Source organism: Crocodylus porosus, unplaced genomic scaffold (assembly GCF_001723895.1).
Source record: "Crocodylus porosus isolate Cpor-Errol unplaced genomic scaffold, CroPor_comp1, whole genome shotgun sequence".
Taxonomy (NCBI): domain Eukaryota; kingdom Metazoa; phylum Chordata; order Crocodylia; family Crocodylidae; genus Crocodylus; species Crocodylus porosus.
The window spans coordinates 5,442,398-5,468,002 of record NW_017728943.1 but is presented as its reverse complement, the minus strand read 5'-3'; the positions used below and the strand labels follow the sequence as shown (position 1 = coordinate 5,468,002).

At 47.9% G+C, this 25,605-nt stretch overlaps 1 protein-coding gene across 1 annotated transcript in view; it reads left to right on the top strand.

Annotated features, from left to right (window-relative positions):
• LOC109318976 (corticotropin-releasing factor receptor 1) overlaps window positions 1–25,605 on the top strand; it is a 52,908-nt gene that overhangs the window by 11,557 nt on the left and 15,746 nt on the right. Inside the window, exons 2-6 of the mRNA XM_019548489.1 lie at window positions 10,527–10,633; window positions 11,224–11,344; window positions 13,828–13,981; window positions 15,170–15,230; window positions 17,954–18,026. Coding sequence (XP_019404034.1) covers window positions 10,527–10,633; window positions 11,224–11,344; window positions 13,828–13,981; window positions 15,170–15,230; window positions 17,954–18,026 — 516 coding nt within the window. The remainder of the gene's footprint in view (window positions 1–10,526; window positions 10,634–11,223; window positions 11,345–13,827; window positions 13,982–15,169; window positions 15,231–17,953; window positions 18,027–25,605) is intronic.

Below are 25,605 nucleotides of genomic sequence, written 5' to 3'. Positions count from 1 at the left end.
TTACAGCGCTTTCCCCCCCCCGGACTAAACAACATTTGCTTGTTGTTTCAGAGGGGGAGGGGCCAGGGGAAATCAAGCCTGCCTGCAGTGGAGGAACTGCTCCTTTCCCCCCCAGCTCTGCCCACCACCTAGCTCTGGTGCTGTCTGCAGGAAGGGAAGGGAGAGGGGGTGGAGATCAGGAGGTGGGGGAGACTCAAATCCATCCTCCCCATCCAGCTCAGGCTGGGCAAACCCCAGTATACAACTTGCTCTCCCTCCCTTATCTCCCTCCTTTACTGCAGACAGCCCCAGGGGTAGGCTGGGCTGCATCAGCCCAGTCCAGATCACGTGTAACAGATTAACTCTAGGGAACACAAGTTCTCTAAGGCGCTTCAAAGTGAAGTACCTTCATCTGATCCCTTGTTTTGATGAGGGTTAATTTGGCACACAATCAACCGCTTTTAAATCACCCTGCAGCCATGTACATGTGTCATGCCATGGCTGTATAGAGCTTTCAGGGCACCAGTTGCACCACAAATGTAATTTCTGTCTGTGTCCCTAGTTTCACCCGTCCTGGAGATCTTCTGACCTGAAGAGGAAGATTAATACCATGAGTATGACCCAGTATTCAATGGGGCAGCACAGCATGTGGGTCATGAGGACAAGGAGCACAGGCTAGCTGGGTATTATGACTGCTACATTTGAGAACACTGGGGGATAATATTTTAAACTCTGTGGTTTCATCACTAGTCTTAGAACTTGCAAGCCTGGATGTCACATTGGAGCACGTGGATCTGCCTATCCTGTGTGAGGAGTGTAGGGATCAGGATCTGATGAAGATGGAGGAGGAATTTTCTGCATCCATGATTATGTGATGGCCCAAAAAGAATGAGGATGCCAGATGCACACAGAAGCTGAAACTATATGCATAGTTTGGAAAATGCTGTCTCCCATGCTGTCTCTGCACCATTATGAATTCCCATGAGCATGCTGAGATTTCATGGCCCATTAGCTTTCAACCAATGTTCATTAACACTGCTGGCCTTTCTGAGACAGCTGCCATATTTGGACTGACTTGAAACTGCAGGGGCATGGGGAGTGGCAAGTGCAATAATTCCCCCTCCTTTTGGCTTTCTCCTCAGTATTTCACATTCAATCAAAAGTTAATTCTTCAGAGACATTTAAGGGTCAGAAATTGATCCCAGGCAGGACCATGCAAAAGAAAATCCCACAAAATCAGTAGAACACCAATAGATCAACAGTAATCCCTGCAAATTCTCCAGAGCTGTCATTGTAATGCTTGGTCTCTTATACATGTTCACAGGCCTCTAATCTCTTATGTGGCCATCCTGCTGGAAACACTATTAAAATATGCATTAAAAAATAGGTGATACAAGATCTCAACAGCCTGCCTGCTTGTAACTAGAAGTTTCTCGCAGCATGTGCTAGAGATCTGCTATGTCCTGTCAAGACCATTTATTGGCCCCCCGATGTCCTGTTCAGGTCCATCTGGATGTCCTCGGCTACTAAAGGTCTCAGTGCTAGAGACTGTCCTCAGGGTGATGGTAACATGGGGTTCCCAGGAGTTCTGTTCACATCCACTTAACTAAATCCAAGTGTTTGGGGCTTTATCCTACTGAAAGATGGTACTTCACAGGCAGAGGACAGCTGACAGAGCAAGCCAGCCAAGTCATGGGGTGGGAAAAATGTTGGTTTTGCATGCCATTCAAGAGAGCGACCCCAGTACTGGAATTGAGCATTCAAGCCAGCAGTTACACTGAGGAGATTAACCCCTGCTGAGCCACCTACTCCACTCCAGACCCCATAGCACTGAAACCAAAGGAAGAGTGACTCCATGGCCCCACTGGGTTATTCACAGCATTTTCTACCAACAGTGCCTAAGACTGCATGAGAGTCAGTTACTTTTGGAGGTTCCCCCTTATTAACCTACCTGGGGGCATGACTACATGGCTAATCTCCAGATCCGTGTCCACCACTGACAAAATAAGCCCTGCCTGGGGCTGCACTCAGATGCTTTGTCTCAGGAGAGGTTGGGAGTTGTGAAAAGAGAGGGGGCTCAAGTTCTGTCCAAGTCATTCCTGAACCTCTACTCTGACTAATCACAGATCTTAGAGGAACTGGAACAGGAGCAAGCAAGCAGGATTTATTTTATCAGCACCAGCTTGGAGTCAGGAGGAAAGTTTCGTCCATTCACCCAACCTCACCGCAATGCCATTTTTCAGTTGAGGAACGTTTGGCCTTTGGGCTAATAATAGGACGGGTTTGATGTCACCCAAGTTCTTTCATTCTTCTGGTGCTAATCCTAATAGGATGCTGCTTTGAGCCTGTCATAGCAGTTTCTTCTCAATGTTGCCTGCAGTCAGCCCAGTGAAAAACAAGATTTGCCAAAATGGTAAGGAACCCGCTAACATGGAAAGAAAAGTGCAAGAGGCAAGGATTTCTTTAGGTGATAGCTTTTAATAGACCAACTGCATAGTTGGGATAGAGTTAGACATTAGATAAGCTGTTGAATGCAAGACATTTGCCTTCATAAAAGTGCACACTTCACCTGACCACCAATAATGCACTAAACTAGACAACAGTATTGTCTGAGCCAAAAACATGCAAGGGGTGGGGGGAACTGCTGCCAGCACTAGAGGTGCACTGATACATCGGTCCATATCATAGCAGCACCAATAAAAGGAAAATTGACATTATCGACAGTCGGCTTTTTTTGGCCAGCGTGACCAATGATGTCATGCTGAATGGATGTGCACAGCCTGGAATGCAGCGTGGCACCTTGGAGAGCAGCGTTCGGCCAGAGATGTGCTGGCAGGGCCGCAGTACTTGCCCCCATGTGCAGCATTGGCTGGAGTCGTGCACTCCTCCCCATGGTGCATAGCCTCCACTGCTAGCAGCAGCAGCATGTGGCACGCACTGATGACCTGTGCAGGCACTGCCACTTGGCAGTGCATGACTCCAGCCAACACTGCACGTGGGGCAAGGACCGCAGCCCAGCCAGCACACCTCTACTGCACAGGGCTCACTGTGGTACATGTGAAGATCTCGGCACCACACACCATCAGGGCAAGCCCCATGCAATGGAGCTAGCTGCCTTCTCCATCCCTGCCATGCAGATTCTGGGACTCTGCTGCAAGTGGAGGGGAGCCCCACCCCTGCTTCCTGGTGGAGTCCCAGGACCTGCACAGCAGAGGGCAGCGAACGTAGCTGGCCCCAGCACATGGGGCTTACCTCAGTGGTGCATGAGTGCAGAAGCTGCACATGCATCATGTGGAGCCCTGCGCAATAAAGGCAGGCTGGCCTGCCTGCTCTCCTCGTCCCCATGTGCAGCGCTGGGTGGAGCCACACCCCGCCAGGCGGCAGCACCTGTGTGGGCCACAAGCACCCTGAGTGCCTGATGCTACTCATGATGGGGGCTGTTTGCAATGGGTCCCCACACCTCCCCCACCTTCCCTCACACGCACACACTGTCCACCCATGCTCATCCCCCTGGGTGCGGGCTCCGCACTGCTGCCAGCCCTACACTCTGTGCTCCCACCCTGCTGCAGCTCCCCCCATCCTCTGCCTCCATCATTTCCCTACCTGGTGCCTGGAACAAGCAGGATGCCGGGGAAGCTGAGCAGGTCCCCTGGCAGCTGCAGTAGTGCCAACAGCAGGCCTCACCCAGAAGCTACTTGCTGCCTGGGCTGGGCCTTTCCACCCGCAAGGGTGGGAACAAGGCACGTGGGCTGGGTGGGCTACATTTAGTTGGTGAGCGCCCGTGGACCAGATGAAATTGCCTGATGAGCCAGATGCAGCCTGCAGGCTGTATTTTGCTTGCTCCTGATTTACACAGATCTCCGGCAGGCACTTGCACTGATATGGCAGCAAGCTTAGAGCTCTCTGTGCATGCATGGGACAGCCAAAGTGTGGGGCTACCCTTTCCCCCACTTACCCCATTCCTGGATCAGTTACTGCATGGCCCATCACTGCCTTGCCTCTTTTGAACAGAACTAACTTCAACATTGGAGGGGAGCAGCCATGAAACCTAGCAGCAAGGGTGACATAATTTTTCAAGCACATTGTGTCCTTTGGACCAGTGCTGTTTTTCCTTTTAAGGTCATGAGTTTTCCTGACTCGGAGCTGAGAAAGAAACAGCAAATCCTGTAGCTGTGTAGGGGTTTGGACTAGATCAGAGATGTCAAACACATGGCCTGTGGGCTAGATCCAGCCCATAGAGCTGAAGCTGGGAGATCGAATGTCCCAGCTTCAGCTCTGCAGTCATGGAGCCAGTGCTGGAAGATTCTTCTCTCCCAGCACCAGCTCCTCAGTCACAGGGCTTGGGCTGGGAGATAAGGATCTCCCAACCCAGGACCTGTGACCACAGAGCTTGAACTGGCAAATAAGGATCTTCTAGCCTGGGCCCTGTGACTGCTGCTGGGGCAGAGAGACATTGCTCCCACCCAGGCTCCAGTGGCAGAGGTGCCCCTGGCAGCAGGCAACTCCTAGCATCAGAGAGCAGTGTCCAGCCCTGCCAGGAGACAGCTGTCTCCTGGCTCATGCTCCCTGCCAGCCCCTGGGCTAGCACCCAGGAGGAGCCTAGAGGTCCCCCTGGCTCCCCCTGGCTGCTGCAGAGGCATGATGCAGGACCACAGGGAGTGGAAGCAGTGTACTGGTAGGAACAGCAAAGCTGCTTCTCCATCCGTGCATGTGTAGATGCATGCCCAGGAGAGTTTACTTTAGAAAAATTATGTCACCCTTGCTGCTAGGTTTCTTGGCTGCTCCCTTCCTATGTTGAAGTTAGTTCTGTTCAAAAGAGGCAAGGCCTTCCCAAGTACCCCCAGGGGTACGCATACCCCCACTTGAAAACCTCTGCTCTAAGGTGCTGCCCAGCCCTACCTTCTGCTTAAAGCTTTTCTAATGAGATTTCTATCCAGAAGGAAACAGGAACAAGATCAGGGCAGAACACATTCTCTCAGTATTTCCAGTGCAGCTTTGGAGATGTCAGCCTTGGAATGCAGTGACTTCCTCTCATTTTGAGGGTGCTTCTCTGGACCTTGACACCAACCGCCTCTACAAGGCACCTACCTCTTCCTTTCCTGCTCATGTTTTTTTTGCAGGAATAAACATGACATCTACTGAACTAGTAAATGACTGAGCACTATTCAGGGAAATAAGATCCAATTGTTCTAGTGCCATGGCAACCTAAATTAGTCTCATCATAACAATAATATCTTTTTCTAAAAGATTTGTGTCCAGCTTATTTCATCCTGTGCCATTAACCCTCCCCTGTGTTTCTTTCTCTCTTCCAGACAATGGGTACAGAGAATGCCTTGCAAATGGGAGCTGGGCTGCCCGCGTCAATTATTCCCAGTGCCAGGAGATCCTCAATGAGGAGGTACATGCACACTGGCCATTCAAATTGGCCAGGCCTGTTTTGTGGAATTGGAAGAAGGGGAGTAAGGAGGAGGAAGAGGAAGTCAAAGTTTAAAAGAAAATTCAGGGCTTTGTGACAGGCTTAGTTCAAGGAAGTTTGATAAAAGTCATCATTGATAGGACTGGTGTCCTTATGATGAAGCTTAGCAAACTTCAAGTGAGTGTCAGGGGACATTAGTAACGCTTCATCCCATAGTGGGTTCTTAAGAGCAGGACTTGAACCTGAGACTTCTGTATCATAAAGTAGAGATCTCTTCTGCTTGAGCAAAAAAGTCAGCTCTTCTAAGTCGGAGTACAGCAAGCAAATCTACCCCTCTAAGTGGCCCACTTATTCCACTAAGGCAGGGGTATCAAACATAAAGCCCACAGGTTGGATTTGATCCACAGAGCGCTGTCATCTGACCCACAGGGATTCTGGAGGGACCAAGAACTCAGGGGTGGGGTGAGTGGAGAATCCATGGTATGGAGTCCTGCTGGGAGTGCATTTCTGTGGCAGGAGTGAGTGACAGTTGTGTTAACCCCCAGAGATCTCTGATGCCACTGGGCAACTTTGTCTTGAAGTTAAGATAGTTTTAGTCCCCTCAGAATTGCACTTCTTAGAACCAAGATTTTTGCCAAAAATAAAATCCAAAAAATACCGCACCTCCAATTTACTCTCAGTTCCTTGGTAACTAGCATAAGATAATGATAGACGTTACCTGTTGATAGGTGTTGGCTCGTGTAGACTGAGTGAGCTCGTTCTCAGTTCAGGTCCCTCTGGATGTTCTTCCATGACAGATGACGTCAAGCAAATGCCTGTGTTAGTGTCAAAGATGCTGAATGGGGATGTGCAGGTTGACTGGAATGCTGGATGGCACCACGTGTCAGAGGCACTAGCCAAGACCATGCACTATCACTTAATAAAGGGGAAGAAAAAGGTACAAAGAGCAAAATATAACAGTGTCTTATATATGTGCCATCATCCATAAAGCCACAGGCAAAGGTTCCAAGAATTAAGGAGGCAGTCGGAACTATCCAACTTCTCTGCGTCCTCCCAGTTCCACACTGCTGTAGGGGCCCAGGCAGCTTTAAATTACAGCAGCCTGCCCACATCTAACCGTGGCTTGTAACCCCTTCCATCCCATGTCCTGTATACCAGCAGCAGATTCTCTGTGCATTGGGTTGTGGAGGTTCGGAGATGAGGGTGGAGCATGATAGACACTGCAGCCAGGCAGAGGGAGGGGAGTTCCTTCCCAGAATCTCAGGTCCAGAAAGGGCTGTTACACTTCTGTAGGCCACCAATTCTCAAGGTTTTTGGTCAATAGATCACTGTCAGCCATTAACATTTCTTGCAGAACACAATACATGTTTATCATAAAAAACTATAATAGTGTGATGAGTCCCGAGCAGTCTTTGGAGCAGCTGTTGCCCACATATCATGGTCTCACAGGCCACCAGTGGGCCTTTGACCACAGTTTGGGAGCTACTTTTTCAATCTGTCCCCCTGCATAACATAAGCTAGAGAATGTCATCCTCGGTGCCGAGCCCATCCCTGGTGGTTGAGTTTGAACAATATCTCAGCCCCGGTGTGATGTCTCAGCTCCAAGTGTTAGAGAAGCAACTCTGCCCAGGGGTGAACCCTCCTTCTAGCCCATTAACTTCCCTTGTTAAAATGTGTGCCTCTGATTTCCAGTTTGAAATATTCTGACTTATACTCACAGCTGTTGGCTCTTGCCTTGCCTCTCCCTGCTGAATTAAAAAGCCCTTCAGCAGCACAAATCATGTCTTGCTCCTCCTGTTTCTCTTGCTTATTTCTAAAATGAAATAGAGAGTACAAAGCAGGGTGAAAAGGTTCTTCTGTTCCTGGTAGTTGCTGGTGCTGCATGCACATGGGTAACTGGAAAACGGGTGATGGTAGGGAGTGTTTGTGGCAGGGGACATAAAGGGTGAAGAAATGAATTTTGCAGGAACCAAGAGAGTTGTAACTATGCTGACCTTGCCCATGGAAAAGGGAGGGAAAATGCAGGGTGGATATTTGCAGCTTATAACTCCGTCTGGCATTTATGACACTGACATTTCTTGCCAGGAATGGCTTTCTCACCCAGTTAATCACTAATTCACAGATTGGATGAGTGCCTAACAGTAGGAGGAATCAATTAATGTAATTACCATGCATGCCTTCCCAGGATCCCCTGCCCAAACCCACCACCAACCTTCTCTCCTGCCCCCATAGAGAAAATAGGAATTAATTGAGACATCGGATATATTAAGCTTCCAGGTAGCTTCACAATATTCTAATTAAACACGAGACCTCTGGGATTTTCCACATAATGGCTTCACAGAGGTCGCTTCACTGAGGAGAACTACTCTGAGCACTACACAATTATCTAAGCTATTAGTTCCCCTTATTGGAGTGTGCACAGACAAGCCCCATGAAGGGGAGAAGACACTTACCTCTAGACTGCAGAGGCTTGGTTATCAAGGGCATGTCTATACTATAGCAATGGGGTGCTCAGTCATATCACTGGGGAAATAAGCCCTTCCCACCCACCCAGACCCCAGCATGTCAACCCAGAAGGCACATATATATGAGATCTTTACTGCAGAGTAGACTAATTAGCTCTGCAGTAAATGTCTTATGTCTACACATGCAGCCCTCTTAGGCTGCAGGAAATGAACTCCCCAGCAGGGTAGTACTTTTAAATACAAGTACTATCCCGCTACAGAGTTTTTTTACTCCACAGCAGCACACGTGCAGACACTGATGTGGCTTGCTGGGGCACAAGGGTGCTTCAGTGCTGGGGCTGCCTGCCAGCTAGCCCTGCACTGTAGCATCTTCATGCCTCAGTCAGGCCCTCTGCAGCAAGTTTAGCTGAGTCAGAGTGGCCCAGCTCTTGGGTGGTGCTCTAATTAAAATGCCTACAGCATCTCATGTATTCAGTGTCCAACATGTCAAAATGGCAGCAGGGCATCTCTCTTTAACTAAAGCTCATTCAATGGGCTTTAGTTAAAGCATCCCTGTTGCCATTTTGACATGCAGGGCGCTGAATACACAAGATGCTTCAGCACAGTGAAGCATTGATTAGAAAGCTCCAGCAAACTCTAATTAAGTCTGTCCTGACGTGTACTAATCAGAACGTGCTGAAGCACATATAACAGTGCCCTAAGGTTGTGGATAAAGTTTTCAAGAGCAGCAAAAATGCTAGGGTACCTCAAGTTTTGGGGTTCTCAGTTCATATACCTGGAGAAGGCTGGATTTTCAGAATGTGTTGAGGCATACAGCCTCCAAAAATAAGGCTTCTTGCAAGCATCTCAGTCAGAGCACCACAAATTCCAGGTGCTCCAAACTACTACTGATTTTTGAAAATCAAGCTACTATTTTATTTTGTTATTTTAATGTTCCAGGGTGGTAGCAGTAAAACAGGGAAGGAGCTTTTGAAAAAGGCAGTCCTGATTTTCGCTGACAGTCGGGCCACCATACACGCCTTTGGCTTTGGTAAAAGGGTCTTGAAGTGAGAACAAATGCTGTTTACACTATCTTTGGTCCCTTTTATACCACCCCTGTGGAGGGCATTCCTGTGGCTGAGAATTTATTAGGGCCATGGCTGTCTTGAGATTGTCCCTTTTGGGCCCTGTGATGATTCTCTTCATGATGTCCTTGCAGGGAATTTTCTTTTCTTTGTTTTCACTTCTTTCTTAAAGATTTAATAAGAAGACATTAAAAACAAGAACCCTCCAGCAGGGCTGAGATGCTATCAAGCAGAAGCTCATATGCACATTCTGTATGTGCTGCCTCATCTCTCTCCTAAGCCATCATGGTAAACATGTACCATGCAGGAAAGCTTCTTGTCCTCCACCCAAGTTTCCCCCCAGGTGTGGGGTGATCTGCAGGCAGCCAGGAGGACAATGCAAAAGATATGGAACCACTGAATTAAATCTTAAGGAGAGTATCTATGGAAAGAAGAGGCTGAAGGAAACCTAAGCAAGGTGTTCAGAGGAGACAGGGTAGAGAACCCTAGCGTAAAACTCATGTGATACTTGCGGCCCCCATTCTGTTTGTGTGCTGTCTTCCTCTATCCTGCACTGTCTAAGGAGACTGGGAGTCACTGGGGATCGAGACAGTGCCTCAGTAGCAAAATGCCAAGATCTTTCTTTAGGCAACTTCAGCACACTTTAAAAAGGAGGTCAGCAACATTATCCCTGTTTTTTGGAAGAGTCCTGCCACCAGGATCATAACAGAGCCAGGGATGGAGCAGGGTTCACTCTTCTTTTCACCAGCCAGATGTCTAAATGCTGTCCGACCTAAGGGAGCCTTGGTTTTGGAGAAGACTGTAGGTGCTACTGAATAATTACTTACCATTGTAAAAACTAAGCAAGGCTTTGGGAGTTGTACATCCATGTATCTGAGCACTAGCTACTCTCCACATATCACCACCAGCCATTTTGTATAAATAACTTCTGCCTCTGTCTTCTGGTCTCGCATGCTGCATGACCTCTGCTCTTTTGGCAGCAGGACTTTCTCACTGATTTTTTTCCTCATGTCCCTCCCTGTGGCCCTGGAGTTAAGAATTGTCCTAGGTGCCCATGGGAACAAGAAGAATGCTTTCTGAACAGCTGTGGGAAAGAAAGGGTGCTTGTAGTAAGCCATAAATCTGTGGGATGCCCAGCTTCCTGCCCCTGTGACCTAGGATGCTGGCCAGAGAACAGGGCACTGCAGTGGATTCTCCTAGATGGTGAGAGATGCATTTGGGGCTTCAGTAAAATGCCCAGTACCCAGCCCCACTGTAAGGGTTTCAAAAGGGTGTGACATGCAATGACTCCCAGATTTCAAAGGCAGAAGGAAAGAAGGCCATGTGCTCAGCACATGTCCAGATCACCTCCACACTACCCAGAAGTGTTGCCACTCTCAGTTTCCCCAAAGAAGCTGACAAGGCCAAAGTCATCAAGGCTTGAGAAGGTTCTTCGAAGTCTGTAGCTCTAAACCACCGTGGTCCTCCCAGCTGGGGTTTCCCACAAAGCCAGCAAATGCATGTGATACCAGGGAGGACCAATCATTATGGGCTGATGATTCAGCCCAGTGGCCTGACCTTTTGACCACTTCTGATTCCCCACTTGTACCTTCTCTCCCTCAGAAAAAGAGCAAGCTCCATTATCACATCGCTGTCATCATCAACTACCTGGGGCACTGCGTCTCCCTTGGGGCCCTGCTCGTCGCCTTTGTCCTCTTCATGCGCTTGAGGTGAGAAACACCCCTCACCAGCTCCAAGCCCACTTGCTCACCCCTCACCAGCTCCAAGCCCAATGGCTGCTCAATTCAAGAGTTGCTTTTGCAGCCTGGATCTGCGCAGATAGGAAGAAACTGGGAACTGAGCCAAGGCCCCCACACTAGAACCAGGGAGCAGCAGTTTCTTGTGAGGCCCTATGAGTTGCACTTGGTTTTGGTATCTACTGCCTGCCTGTCTGGTCTCCTCATGGCAGGAGGCAAATGATTCAACTCTACTTCCTCCCCTCCCTCTACAGGCTGGAAGCAATTACAAGCCCAGGGGAGAGGGAGTTAATTTCTTCACACCTGTTTTCAGTGTGTTAGGAATATTGAGCCAGAGAAAGCTGCAGCATGTCTCTTACTGCTCCTAAGAGTCAGGTAATGCCACAGTCCTGCCCCCTCCTCACCCAGAAGAAAAGCTCAGCCCCAACACAAAGCTTCACCTAATTTAATACAATCAGGAAGGAGAGAAATGGCAAACTACAGGAGCAGGCCTTTCATAACATGTCTTCCATGTGCAGCCCATGAGATCTAATGATGCCCCCCAACCCTTCCTGTGTCCACAGGAGCATCAGGTGCCTGCGTAACATCATCCACTGGAACCTGATCGCAGCCTTCATCTTACGAAATGCCACGTGGTTCGTGGTACAACTCACCATGAACCCGGAGGTGCATGAGAGCAATGTGGTAGGTATGGCACTGCCAAGGAAGGGCTTCAATACATCTAGTGTAGGGATGACACACAGGTTGCATCCATGTCCGTGGGGAAGACAAAGAAGTTTGGTGGTACAATGGAGGGCTGGTGTCTACCCCCAAAGCTGGTGCCATAACAACAGCTATGGTTTCAGTTTATGTTCTGGGGCAGACAGTGCCCAGTGCAGGAATGAGGTAGTAGTCAGCACTGGGCATGGCTTCTAGTAGTAGTGAATGCCCTAGCTAGCAGGGTGCCCAGTGTAGCCAGTACTAGAAGGTGTGCCACTTTGGCTGATAGATCCTGCTTGCAGGAAAAACACTTTGCTAGTACATCTCACTCCTGGCCTCACTCCATAACTTCCACTGACATACCAGGGCTGGACTCCTCTCCCTTCCCCTAGCTCTGCTCATGCACTTTGCTCTCGACCCATAACACCCCATGCCCCTCCCCAACTGTGATACATGGGCAAAGGTAGCTTACGCCGCTCCTTCTTGCACTCTTTGGCCCAACCCCATTCAGGAGCTGTGAGCCCCTCCCATTCCATGTTGAGAGGAGTGGGGACTGGACTCATTTGGGTTTTTGGTCCTGCCCTCTCATGTCATGCTTCAGCAACTCTCATAGCCCCAGCAGAAGTCAGGGGTTAGTTTGGGAGTGAGAGAGCAGTGTCTGCATATTGCAGACTGTCAGGATGAAACACACTTGTCTTCTCTGTCATTTTCCAGAAACCAAATTAAGCCTTGACCCCATCCCACATAAGCCCCAGTCCAGGAGTCAGTGAGTACAGAACCAATCCCAGTCACCACTGAAATCATTCCCTAGCATTGCTTTCTCCCTCCTGGGGAACACTCTGTCCTGTCATCCCAGGGCTAGCTCCTGCACTCTCCCATCTGGCCTTTCACAATACCAAGGATCTGTGCAGCTGCTGTGTGGAGTTCAAGAGACATTTATATTCTTAATATCCAATAGATCTTGGGAGCTTAAGAATAATGAGGAATTGATTGAATTTGAAGTCTGGTTAATTGGCTGGAGGGGGGGGGTCAGGGACAGGGGGAGGGAGAGGTATCTCAGATGGCAGCTTTGCACAGGCTGCAGAAAGAAATGAAGTGTTCACCTGGCCATGACCATCATTCCCTGGGGCTTGTGGGAAGAGAGAGAATGGGACATGTGCTCTCCTCCTGAGCAAACAGCTCTCTCTGCCTGCTCTGTGTGGTTTCAGCAGAGCTTTGTCAGGTGGCATGAAAGGGGAGTTGCATGCTCTGTACATGGGAAAGGGAAGGAGACATAAAAATATCAGTGAGGAAAGGAATCAAATTTGTCAGTGTCCAGAGTAGCCCAGGAAAATACCTATACTTGAGCTTTCTCTGCAGGGAATTAACCTGGAGAGATGCACTCTAAGGCCACATCCAGACAAGCGTGGATGTGCAGTATGTGGTGCTGCAGACCTCTCTGCAGCACCACACACCACACATGCAGGCACTTCCCACACTGCTACCTTACAGGGGGGCTGGGGTTTGATCCCAGGAGATCCCAGGGTCAAAAAAAAAACCCGCACCAAAAAAAGTGGGAGAGCACATGGCGGCAACATGCACCACTGAAAATTGGAGCCCGACCAGCCGGAGCCACAATCTGGCTGCTAGCCAGACTTTCTGCCATAGCTGCAGCCCTGGGAGGCCCCCAGAACATCAAGTGAGGCTGCTGGGGCCAGCACAGTTGCTGGCCCAAGCCTCCCCTACCCCACCCAGGGTAACCTGCTGCACGCCAGAGCACATATGGCACGAGCGTTCCCTGGGGACAAGTAGCAGCAACACGGGGTGTGCTGCTGCTACTTGTCCTGGGGGAAACAAACATCTGCTCTTGTCTGAATGTGCCCTAAGAGTCAGACCTAGGTTCAGTGTTACCATTGAGCAAGGGTTGCCTGTTACTATCTGTGTGTGGAAGGCAAGAGGTCTGGGCGAAGCCTGGGCAGTAAGAAGACAATTAGATCATCCATGAGGACTGGGAAAACCAGCATTGAACCTCCTGCTCCCCAAGGATCTTTTGTAAGCGAAGCTAGGGGCTCTATGCCTCCACCCCTTCCATGCAATGAGGATATAGCCCACTTCATGGGAAATGTGACCAGTTAAAGCATCTGAATATTAAGGCAAACATACAGCTTAGTGCCTAAAGCAGGGAGCTGGATTGCCACTGAGTCTCTGAGTCACCTTGTGCAAAGCATAATCTCTGTGCATCACTTTCCCCTCTCTGACTTGGTGGTGAGCTTTGAACCTCCCCTGGCTTGCTTTTGTGAAGTACTGAGATGAAAGGTTGTGCATTTCCTGGTACAGCTGCATCACACAGCCAGGAAGGCAGGCCTAAGACCCGATATGAGGGTCCCAGATATGGATGTGTTGTCTCTTTGTGGCACTGCTTTTGACAGTCCTGCCTTCTTCCTCTGTGTTCTTCCCTCCTTCACCCCTGCCAACTGCTGCCATGGCAGGTCTGGTGCCGTCTGGTCACAGCTGCCTACAATTATTTTCATGTCACCAACTTCTTCTGGATGTTTGGCGAGGGCTGCTACCTCCACACGGCCATTGTTCTCACCTACTCTACAGACAAGCTTCGCAAGTGGATGTTCATCTGTATTGGCTGGTGTGAGTATCTGGGAGAAGGGCTGAGGGGGAGGTGGTGCTTCTGGGCCAGTGCCACTCATCATCTGAGCAAGATATTTGCTGACTGGGGTTGGCTGGCAAGCAGCTACCAAGAACATGTTGAACTACAAGTGTACCTTCTCAGCTTCACCTGTTGTTGCTTCATGTTGGAGAAAGATGGTAGGGAATTCATTACAGCTACTAATGCAGCCTGCTGGTGTGTGTGTACTACAGGTGCCCCCTGTGCCAGTTCATCATGCATAGTGTCTGCACAGCTTGAGGAGCTGCCTCTTCAGCATAAGTTGTAGCAGCTGATGCTTCTATCTCTGGAGGGCCCCAATTTAATACTAATTTCATCAGCCAAGACAGCAGGCATCACACCAGCTCAGGACAAGTTTGTCCACATGGGCACCAGCACTATATTCAGGGAGCCCACATAAACCAGCTGCCAACATTCCCCACAGGTTAACCCCCATGAAGAAGTTTTCCCAGCATGGCATATCTGCTTGGTACAGCTCTAGTGAACAGATTCAATGTCAGTCTGGGGCCTTCATCTCTGGTAGGCCAGATGGCTGTACCAAAGAGATAATGGCTTATGGGGCCCCATGCACTTGGCAGTGCCCAGAGGCAGTGAGCCTGTCTGCAACAGGGAGTGGGTAGTCCTGAGCCAGCTCCCTTCCTGGTCTGTGAGCTGGATACTTCTGTGATGTGACTGCCCCAGAATTGGCATTTCACTGGGGAGATCAGAGACAATCAGCTCTTTGTGCACATCTGCACTGCGGAGTAGCTAGAGCCCTAGCTGGGTATGCATAGGACTCAATGTGGATCCCACCAGGAGAGTGGCTGAGGAGGACAGAAGCAGCCCCTCATGCTTCAGTACATTTTATGCTTTTTTTTTTTTTTACCTGATTTCTATTTATTTTTAATTTAAAAAGTTCAAGGCCCCTCCACAATTGGGTGAAAAATGGGGAAATGTAATGGAAACATCAGCAACATGTTCCCCCTCTTCTTTTTAGTTCAAAATTTTTAGTTTGGAAACTTCATCTGAATTAAAAAGAAAAAAAAACTTCCAGCCAGTTTCTGGGGTGTCTCTGGGATATGCACTAATGTTGGGGCTCCCAGGATCTGGGTCAGAAATCCATATATATGCTGCACTGCTGCCATTGAGATCTGCATGTGTGTCCTTCACAGGTATCCCTTTTCCAGTCATTGTTGCCTGGGCAATTGGGAAGCTGTATTATGACAATGAGAAGTAAGCCTGATTTCTGCTACTACTGCTACCACCACCATCATCAAACTGTTCCTATTGCAGAGGCCCCTCTCAGGATATCTGTTGTGCTAGGTGCTGTACAAATATAGACATGGACATGGTTTCTACCCTGAAGAGTTTACAAGGCAAGATGCATACAAAGGGCTGGGGGAAAGACAGCATATTTTCTTTCTTCCTTTCCTGCTTTCTTTCTTTCCGCTGCACAAGTGCAAGTTGCTCTTAGTGGCTGATTGTTGCTGGACCTTTCTCTTAAAACAATAAATGAGACTTTAGATTCAGAGTCCCTACAAAATGTTTGTTAAATGAAGCTGGGATTTAATCTACAGGCAGAGCTATAAACTGCTACCACCTGAGCCATTTTCACAGAGACCTGCTAATGGAGGGCTTAGCGGGAACCTGATGTGTTCATCATCTGTATTGTGGAGTTAAAAGGAGCCTATTTAAGTGAATGGCAGCTTGCCTCTTTTTTCAGCCCCAGCTTTGCCCTGTAATTCTACAGCCCTTCCTACACAAACAGACAATGCACTGGTTTAATATATATAGGTGCAAAGCTCCAGCAGAAACTCTGAAACCTGGCCTTCATAGGATGTTATACTAGCATAAATTAGACAAGAAGAGTTAAACCTCTATAGGTAGATCAGCACAGCTCCCTCTATGGGATCTTCCTAGTTTAGTTTAACTTGCTTCCAAGCTAACCCAGAAAAAAAGCACTCTTACTGGAAGGAGAGTGTCCATAGGAAGAACTGGTCCAGTGTAAGGGCAATGCTTTAGATGCATACCTTACATAGATTCACACCTTATAGTTTAACTTCCTGTACAAAGGAGTTATCTTCCTTCTGGGTGCATCAACATATCACTGTAGAGCGACCTAACAACAAGCTACATTGCTATACGGTACACTACAGTGACATAGCAATCACGCGGGTCTACACATAATCGTTAGCTACATCACCGTAGTGGTGTGCTCCCCGCTTATAGTGTACCAGTATGACAACATAGCGGGAAAATGTAAGCGTGCACCATCTATACGGTGCAGTACAGGTGGTAACATGGCTCATTAACGTCACCATAAAGCGACGTGTAGACACACTGTCTGAGAGAGAGCAACTTGTGCAGGGACACCCCACAAAAGGCTGGTGAATCTCCAGGTAGCACCTGGCTCTCCTTAGTCCCAATGCTCCATCCAGTAGGTAACCACCCTAGTTTAGCTAGAAGAAGTCATCTGCCCACAGATGTGTACCTCTTTATTTGGAGTGACTGCGTCCGATGCTCTTGGCAGCAACGAGTGGATTACAGCAGTACTAAAGGCTGCATAGATGCTCGTGATGTCAGTTTGAAGCAGGCCTACCCCAGTAGTTTGGGAATAAGTTTAAGATAAAAGGCCACTAAGAAACTAAATCAGAGTGGGGGCCCCAGGAGATTTTCAGTCTGTGATCATCTGGAGCCTGATTTTCAAAAAATCCCAGGGCTCTGTGAAAAAGTCTTAGCAGCAAACAATGAGCTGAGGGCCTGATTTGCAGCAGCAGCAATGAGCTGAGGTCCCCTGCAAATCAAAACACTGATCTCAGGGCCTGAATGGATTTTCAGAACAATTTAAGTTATCTCAATTTGTCTTTTTCATGTAGAGTGAGCCTTAAACTATCCTGGCATCAGAGCATTCACACAGCCTTTGGCATTCTTTGGACTGGTTTGGGTTTGCATTCTCCATTCAGTTAAGTTAGTGGGACTTTTCATGAGGATCAACAATAGGCCAGCAGTTCCTATACTCTTTGAATGGATGACCCCATTTCTGGACAGCTTGTGACCCTGCTTCTGATGCAGGGCCAAGTGCTATAAGTGAATGTCCATGTGATTCATGACCCCATTCGTACATGCTATGATACCACTGGTGGGGGGGTGAATATTTTGAGATTGACTGCCATAGGGCTCATCCCCCTGGTGGAGTCAGGACTTCAATGGTCCCCTTTAGGGAAGACAAATAAAGGAGAGTTGTCCAGGAAGATCAGGCGCTTGCATGACCAGTTGTTTTGTTGTGTTGCAAACAAACCCAAGACAGGCAGTAATTAATGTGCTTTGGGCCACTGTAACACCCAGGCCATAGAAATGCATAGCAGCCAAGATGTTTTAACTATCTTTCCCACATCCATGGTGGGTTCCTGGTGCTGTACTTTTGGTAGGCTTTATAATGGTCAGGCCAAATTCCCAAAAGAACTCAGGGCCCACTCCTCCGAATGTCCTCCTGTCCCTTTGGGCCCACTTTATTTAGATCTCCTGCATAGCTGGCCACTGATTTCACAACCTACATGCAAACCAAGGACTGCTGAATATTCTGGCCTTAGTGCCTAGCATATTTCCCACCAGGCACCTGATATGTGTTGCTGGCCAGTGACCTCACTGTGCTAAGATGCAATGTTAATATAGTAAGCTATCTAGTAAATCAATTGGGGATGGCTGCTGATCTGAAATTGGTGTAACCCCCCCTGGTCTCTGCAGTATCTCTGTCTGATTTATACCCATGTCAAGGAGAAGAGGCATGCCCCTGGTGGCAGCAAAGACTGTAAATCATGGGGTGGATCCCCTGGTCAGGGAGGGGTTTGTTCCAGCCACCCACAGTCCCAGTAATAGATGCAAAGGATCATGACTGTTGTGCCTAAACACTCTCTGCATGGCCCTTATTCTGACCATCCCATCTATTTACCTTGCAGATGCTGGTTTGGGAAGCGAGCAGGTGTTTATACTGATTACATCTACCAAGGCCCTATGATCCTGGTGCTCCTGGTAAGAGCAGATACTCTTGCTCCCCTCCTGTCCTCTTCCCAGGGGTTTCACTGTGTCCTGATTCTGATGCGGATGTTAATCCTGGTGCTGCTCAAGCATCTTCAGCCAGAGACCATAGAGCTGCCCTTTGGTATCTTTTGTAAGAGAGTGTCTACCTGGGCAGACATGGCTCTCCAGGGAAATGACCAGTTTTATCATCAAAATTTTCCCACTGAAAATTTACCCAATGAAAAATACCACTGGATTTTTGCAGGGCAAAAAACAAAGTCAGTTTTCTGATGGGCTTGAGTGATGGAAATCACTTTTCAGTGTATCCAATGACTTTGGGCTGCAGACCACCCTGGAGATTACAATAGCCTAGTACTGTACAGACCCAGGGCAAGCCAGAAGGTCTAACATGCTCCACCTCTCTCATGGGACAAAGTGAAGCAACCAAAACTTCTTTTAGGGCATTTATACATGTGCTCCAGGAGTGGAGGTGGGAGAGGGGAAACTTTAATTAGAGTGATTCTGAGCAGCTCTAATAAAAGCACCCAGAGCATCTCATGTATCAGTGCTTAAAAATGGCAACGGGGGCACTAAAGCTCGCTAAGCAAGAGCGCTGATATACAAGATGCTGGAGTCTGCTGGAGCACGGTATTTACCATGCTCCAGCAGACTCAGTTAATCAAGTCTGCTCCAATGTGCTATAATTACAGCATGTTGGAACAGCCTCGCTGCTCATGTGTAGGTGCCCAATGCGATCAGGACAGTTAGTACACGATGCATCTAGAACAATCAGCCTAACCAAGCAAGGCCATCACCAGAATGTTCAACCCTTCCAAGCTAAACCCCAAACCACAATCTGATGCCTTCTGCCTCAGCTGATAACCACTTGGTCTGCTGCTGATAACCAACAGTAGGGGCCTGCTGTCTGCTGAGGACCATGAGTCCCTAGGTACCACCATAGTATGTACAACAGTTAAGTAATGGTATTGACATGTCTTCATCATTACCTGTCACAAATCCCCTTTCACACATCCTTAGCCATCCTGCACCTCCATTTCAGCATTGTCCTTTGTGCACTTTATATAGTTTGTTTTTGACAGAGAATAGAGGAGGGAAGCTGTGGAGGGCTTCTCCAAAGAGAAGGAGCAAAGTGACCATCCAGGAGAAGGGATAGAACTGATCTCACACTGATGCCAGGATGTTTTCAGTTCCTGTAAAGTTGCTTTTTCTTCCTTAAAACTGTAGTAGGGTGAGTGTCTGTTACACTATTTAACAAAGCAGGTCAAACAGTCTTCATCCAAGTAGCCCTGCTTTTAAAGTCAGTTAGGCATTTGAGTCCATTTGACCAAAAATGAACAAGGACCTTGGACGTGAGTTTTTTGCAAAGCCCTGGTGAAGTATTGAAGTTCTGAGGCATCCCGGTCACAGGGTGTGGCTTCTTGGTCCTTCATTGGATGACCTACCCATTATAAACAGGAGACCTGAATTGCCAGGGCTTGGCAGTGCTCAGGGAAAGGCTGGAATCAGGTTGTGTCAAGAGAATTGGCCAGAGAGCAGCAGCCCTAAGTAACCAATTTGGGCTTTCATGGGAAGAGCTATGTAAAGGTCCCCACAGCTTCACCTTCCTTCCTGTGAAACAGGTATAATACCTACAGGTTTTTAATCACCAGCACCAGCCAGCATCCTCTCTATCTCTCTGAATAATACAGCCCTGCTTTTCATTTTTTAGCCCTTAGGTAGTTAGACCATTTTTAATCTTTGTCAATTGTGCTTGGGTTTGTATGCTGCTCTCCCCATGACCTCATTAATGGAACAGCAGTCAGGAAGGCACTGGATTGAACCAGCAGCCTTCAGCCACCAGCTCCTTCTCCTTGCCTGGAGGAGCCCAAAATCCTCTTTGCACTTCTCTTCCTTTTTCATTCGCCTTATCCTGATTTTCTTTCACACCTTTTTCTACCCTTCTTCCCCTCTCATTTTTAACTCTGCTTCTCCAGGTCACTCTGTGTCTCTGCCCTCCTCATCTCTCTCCCTCTTAAACAGCCTAGATTAAACATTTCATTTCACTCCAGTAAAGTGCTTTGAAGATGATCTATGCAAAAGTCTCATTTCCTGAGCCCTCTGTATCCTGTGTGCTGGATAAGACAGCCAGCATGGGAAAAACAGTATAGGTGATCACATCACTAAAGACCGTCTCATAATTAGACTGGATCAGCATTTATCTTCAAAAAGCAGGGTAAGGCTTGTCTATTTTTTAACTGAAAAATAAACACCTACCCCCCAAGCCCTCCCTGCCCATCCCCCCCCACACACTTTTTCCCAGAGCTCTGGAATTTTAATTGAAACAGATTTTGAAAATCAAAATTTTTTAACCAAAGATGCTTGTCTCCCAGTTTTCAATTGTAATTTTTCATTAAAAAAGGAACATTTTGAAAAAAAAGGCAGTTTTGTTTGCCTGCTTTAAGGCTGTATGAGCTACCTTAATGTAGCCACTTTTCCTGCTTTGAGTTGTTCTTTTTGATACCTCTTCTCCTGAACTTTAACATGATCAGTTGAGCGACTATTGTGCTGGGTGTTGTGCACACTCTGAAACAGATGTGGTCCCTGGCTTGCAATCTGAGATGTGCAATGTCCAAAAGGCAGCAAAGACAATTACTGTAGATACAATTTTTATTACAGGGAGCATCAACCATCATAGAATCTTAGAGAAGTAGGGCTAGAAGGGACCTCCAGAGGCAGTATCATCTCTATCCAAACCATCCTATACAATCTGTAATCTAGACTCTGCGTCAGCTCTGATACAACATGGACATAACACCCTAACTTGCCACAGGTAAAGCAGGAGAACTACGGCAACCAATGTCTTGCTTCTGTAAAGGTTGTCAATATATGCTCAGAGGATCCCAGGCAAAGGGCCACACCTCCTGCTACAGAGGAAGGCAAAACCCCCCCATCGTCCATACCAGTCTGACCATGAAATAAAATTCCTTCCTGACAGATACAGCAATCAGTCTAAACCTGAGCAATGGAGCAAGACCCTCTAGCCCAAAACTTCCAGCTTTGGTCCCAGCAGGAGCATTGACATACCCCAGTCAAAATCCCCAGCTTTGGCTGTAGGATCTGAAACTTGGGGCACTCCTGCACCAAGCCCGACACGTGCCCAGAAGAGGCAGTGCTTTACTTGGACCTGCCTTGCCCAACATCTATATAGATTGAGTGCTTTAGTGGGGCTTTTTTGGCACTTTTATCTAATAGCTGATTGACTTAGCTTTAGCTAAAAGTGCAAAAAAGCCCCACGGAAGCGCCCAGTCTATACAGAAACTGCAAAGCTGTGTCAAACTAATGTGTTGCTTCTTCCAGTAAAGTGTGTTTTGGGGGGTGTTTTTTAAAATCTGCAAGCATTCAGGGAAACTTCAGATGAAGCCATACACCAGAATTACCATGTATCAACACAACAGACTTCAGCTGTTCCAGTGAACTTTAGAAGAAGAGACAATTTAGGAAATCACAGGAGACTTTGTCTAACTTCTGAATCAAGTTGGCTGAAGAATATTCCTCCCCGTCACACTTTTCCTTGCGCAGAACAGTGGTGCTTGCAGCATGCCCCTCAACACTCTCACACCCACGCCTGCACATACATGCAAAAGATTTCAACTTTTTGCACAAAAAAATAAAAAAGCTTTGATTTTGACTGAAAGGTACAAACAATGAGGATATTTTCACCTTAAAATTGTTAATTTTCAGGCATTCAGATTTCTAGCAATATTTTAAAAGAAAAGTTGTCACATTTCACAAAGATGTTTGCTAAGTTTAAAAATCTACTTTTCTGTTGAAAACAAGTTTTCACAATGAATTTACAACCTGTGCTTCCTCCAGCCTCAGAAGCTCAATCTGAGATCTAAAAACCCAGCAGGCATCTTCCTGCCCCTCTTTCACTAGCACCAGCCATGCTTCACACCTGGGTCTTAAAAAGCTTTTGGTTTCTGCCAGCAGTACCACCACTAATCTCTTACAAAACCAAAGATTAATAGAACTTATTCCAGTAATTTACAAAGAAAATAAGGTATTTGTAAACAATTCGCTTCTTAGTGCACAGTTTTGTAGGCCTAACGCCAAGAGCATAATTTGACATGTGAAATGGGATGCTGAAGAGCATGACAAAGGAAAGGATCAGGCTTGAGTGTCAGATCCCAGAAGGAGTTGGCATAGCCATTAACCTAAAAAGATACCTTTCTGTTTGTAAACAGAGCCCATCAGATGTGAACACACTGAGTGAGCATCATCATGCAACCCCACAAGGTGTACTGCATACACTTAAGCTTTTCTTTCACTTTCCTCTGAAGCCTCTGGTGACAACAACCTTCAGGCAGGCAACTGAAGTGCCCAGAGCAATTGGCTGCCTCGAAATCGTCTGCAGGGGACCCCCGTTCCCCCTGTCAGCGGGATCAGCTGCAGGGATTTCCCCCGCCCCAGCTGCTGACTGGTCGCTGGTGGGGCATATGCCCCCCCTGACTAAAGCAACACCAGTTGCCCATGGTGTTACGCCACTATTTACAAATGAAGTTTTTCAACTATCAGCCTTGCTTTTAAGGCTTATTTCTCACTGAGTGAATTGTATCAGGTGCTTCCTTATTTTAAAAAGAAGAAAACTTGGCAAACTTGGCTTGATAATTACCTAGCTGGCTTGATGGTTACCTAGCTGGGGTCATATGAGCCCAGTATTCTCTCCTGCCCAGGGCAGGGGTCAGACTTGATGATCTACTTAGGTCCCTTTGAACCCTACATCTATGAATCTATGAAAACTAAATTATTGTAAGGGACTGTCAGCAGCATCTGTCATGAGTCTGTCCCACCCCATCAGGCTGCTGCAACTAGACCAATGGAAGCCATGGGGGCCTTGGGCAGTGGCAACACATAGTGGGTGCATGGTGGTGCACGCAAATCCCCTGAGAGCACTGGTGCACCCCCTGACAGCAGCGTTCCTGTGCAGGAGGGCAAGCAAGAACACTGGTGCCCCCCCACACCTCCGAGAGCGCTGGGTGGGGAGTGTGGGCACCAAGAGAAGCAGTCCCCCTGTGGCCAGTTGCACTCATCCAGAAGTGCCAGTGGCATGCCGCTACCATTTGCAGGTCAGCAGGATCACCCTTGTGGAACACCACCCCCCCCAGTCAGCAGAATCAGCCATGAGAGGGACCCCCCCCCAGGGTTGCTGACTGTCCATGGGGGGGGGGGCAAGTGCCCCCCCTGACTCAGGAGGCACCAGTTGACCATGGCCTTGAGGAATGGTTACATGAGGAGTCAGTTATGGCTTCCAGGAACTTAAGCAGCTGCGGGAGTCACCAAAGGAGGTGGCTACTAGAGTACTTCCCACAGTAGTGACTGGACCTCCTCTACTTGGAACCGTCTCCATCTTTCACAGTCTATCTGCCTCTCTTCTCTGCCCCATCCCCCTCACCCACATCGTATCCATGCCCCCATTCCCTTCCCTCCTCCTTCCATCTAGAGGATCCCCCCCACCAAAATCTCCACCTGAAAAGGAGTGGCCCTTTGCTGCCTTCGCATCTTCACTCAGTTGGTGTGTTCTGCTCTTCCCTCACCCTAAACCTAAATGGTTTTTCTATTTAGACAAGAACCACTTCGCAGGAAAGATTGCCTGCTATATCATGTGTGCACTGCAGTGCCAGCCAGCAGGGCCCTCATCTTGCTTGCTCCTGAGCCAATAGCTTCATAAACAATAGTAATAATAAACAACCCAATAACTGAAGTTGTACCAGTCATAGTAGGTGTTGGGGACTCTGTCAAGATGCTGAAAGGCTGCCTCGGTGACTTTCTGTCAGTGACCAGAGTACCCTAAAAGCATTTCACAGTTTGCTATAGCACCTAGTCCCCTAAGGTTCTGGGTGATCCAGAGCCTGAGATAAAATATCACCATGGGTAGTAATCCTACCCATGAGATGGCAGACAGCATGTGCTTGCAGACACAGCATATGCTTTGCCATTGGATTACAAATCATCCTTCTGTAGTAGTAGAGTATCAGAGATCAAGACTCCAGACTCAAGGAGAGTGAGTGTTCTCTAGTGGTTGGAGTCATGTTTAGTGATGGAATAGCTAAAGCATGCATGTTTTGCCCTACTTGTTCTGAAAGGCAGCATGACTGAGTGGATAAAGTGGGAAGCTGCTGCATGAGATTCCTGTGCTCCTTCCAGAACTCTGCCTAGAAAAGATGCTCCACTGGGACCTGAAGCCTTGGCCAGCAAGAATATCATATAGTTATACAAAAGTAGGGCTTGAGGGGACCTCCATAGGTCATCTTGTCCAGCCTCTCACCAGAGACAGTATCATCATTCCTGTCTAAACGTTCCTATACAAATCCATTGTCCAAATGTTCCTATATGAATCCATTGTCCAACCTATTACTACAACTACACAGTCAATCCAGACACAGCCACAAGACATAGCACCCTAACCTGCCACAGCTTAAGCAAGGGGACACTTTGCTCACTCCATTTTTCTGTTTTGCATGCCAATGTCATGCTGCTACAAGGGTTGTTGAAAATATGCTCAAGAGATCCAAGGAAAAGGTCCATGTCCCCCACTACAGAATAAGGCAACCCCCCTGCCTCCCAGTCTGCATGAATCTGACCATGGAGTAAAATTCCTTCCCGTTCTAAAATATGGTGATTGGTCTGACCCTGAGCTAAAGGGTAAAACCTTCTAGCCAGGAACCTCTGGGTTTAAGTCCAAGCAGGAGCACTGGCACACCCCAGTCAAAATCCCCAGCCTTGGCTGCAGCCAGCCCCCAGTGTTTCTGAGGAAGGCACAATGCAATGCTGTATAGAGATACCCAAAACTGCTCTGAAAGGGCCAGCTCTAGTGCTGGAAACAGTATAACCACATGAACATAGCACCCACCCAACCTAATATACCCTGCTTCAGGAGGACTTGAAGAAGCACCATGCTAATCCTACTGTATTGCTTTTGGTGCTAAAGCTAGCTCAGGTACCACTATGTGGCTCTGCATTATACCATTCAGACATACCCTAAAAAGGCTGGCATCTGCACAAAATTACAACCAGCCTTCAGTAGCAATAACAGTAGAGCTCATGAGCTACCAGTGTGAAGCTCAATCCACCTTCCTCTGACTGTAGAGTATTTGGTGAGGTCCTTGTCCTGCTTTCCTTCCTTTGTCCCATAGTTTAACAACTAGAGAAACCAGTCGTGTGTTGTACTCTACTCTGGTGACTTTCAGAGCACAACCCTGAGATAATAGCACATAATGTTACTAATTTGGGGTTTTGACTGCATGCCCGGGATGTGTCTTCCCTGTAGCTATGAATAATTGCAATGTTTTCAGCTACACTCATTCAGCACATACAGCTTCATGTTGTAGTTGTTCTCTTTTGACCTGGCCTGTGGCCACCACAGTTCACTGAAGAGTGTGGGTGGATTGTTGCTGTTCTTTGTTTATCAATGATGCTTGTGGCTCTCCTGAGCTAGTTTAGGCCGAGGGTCACTGCTCTTCCATTTTGCTGTCTTGCATCCATTAACTGGCTTTAGATCCTTGCCACATCCCTGTGCTTCATCATCTAGCTG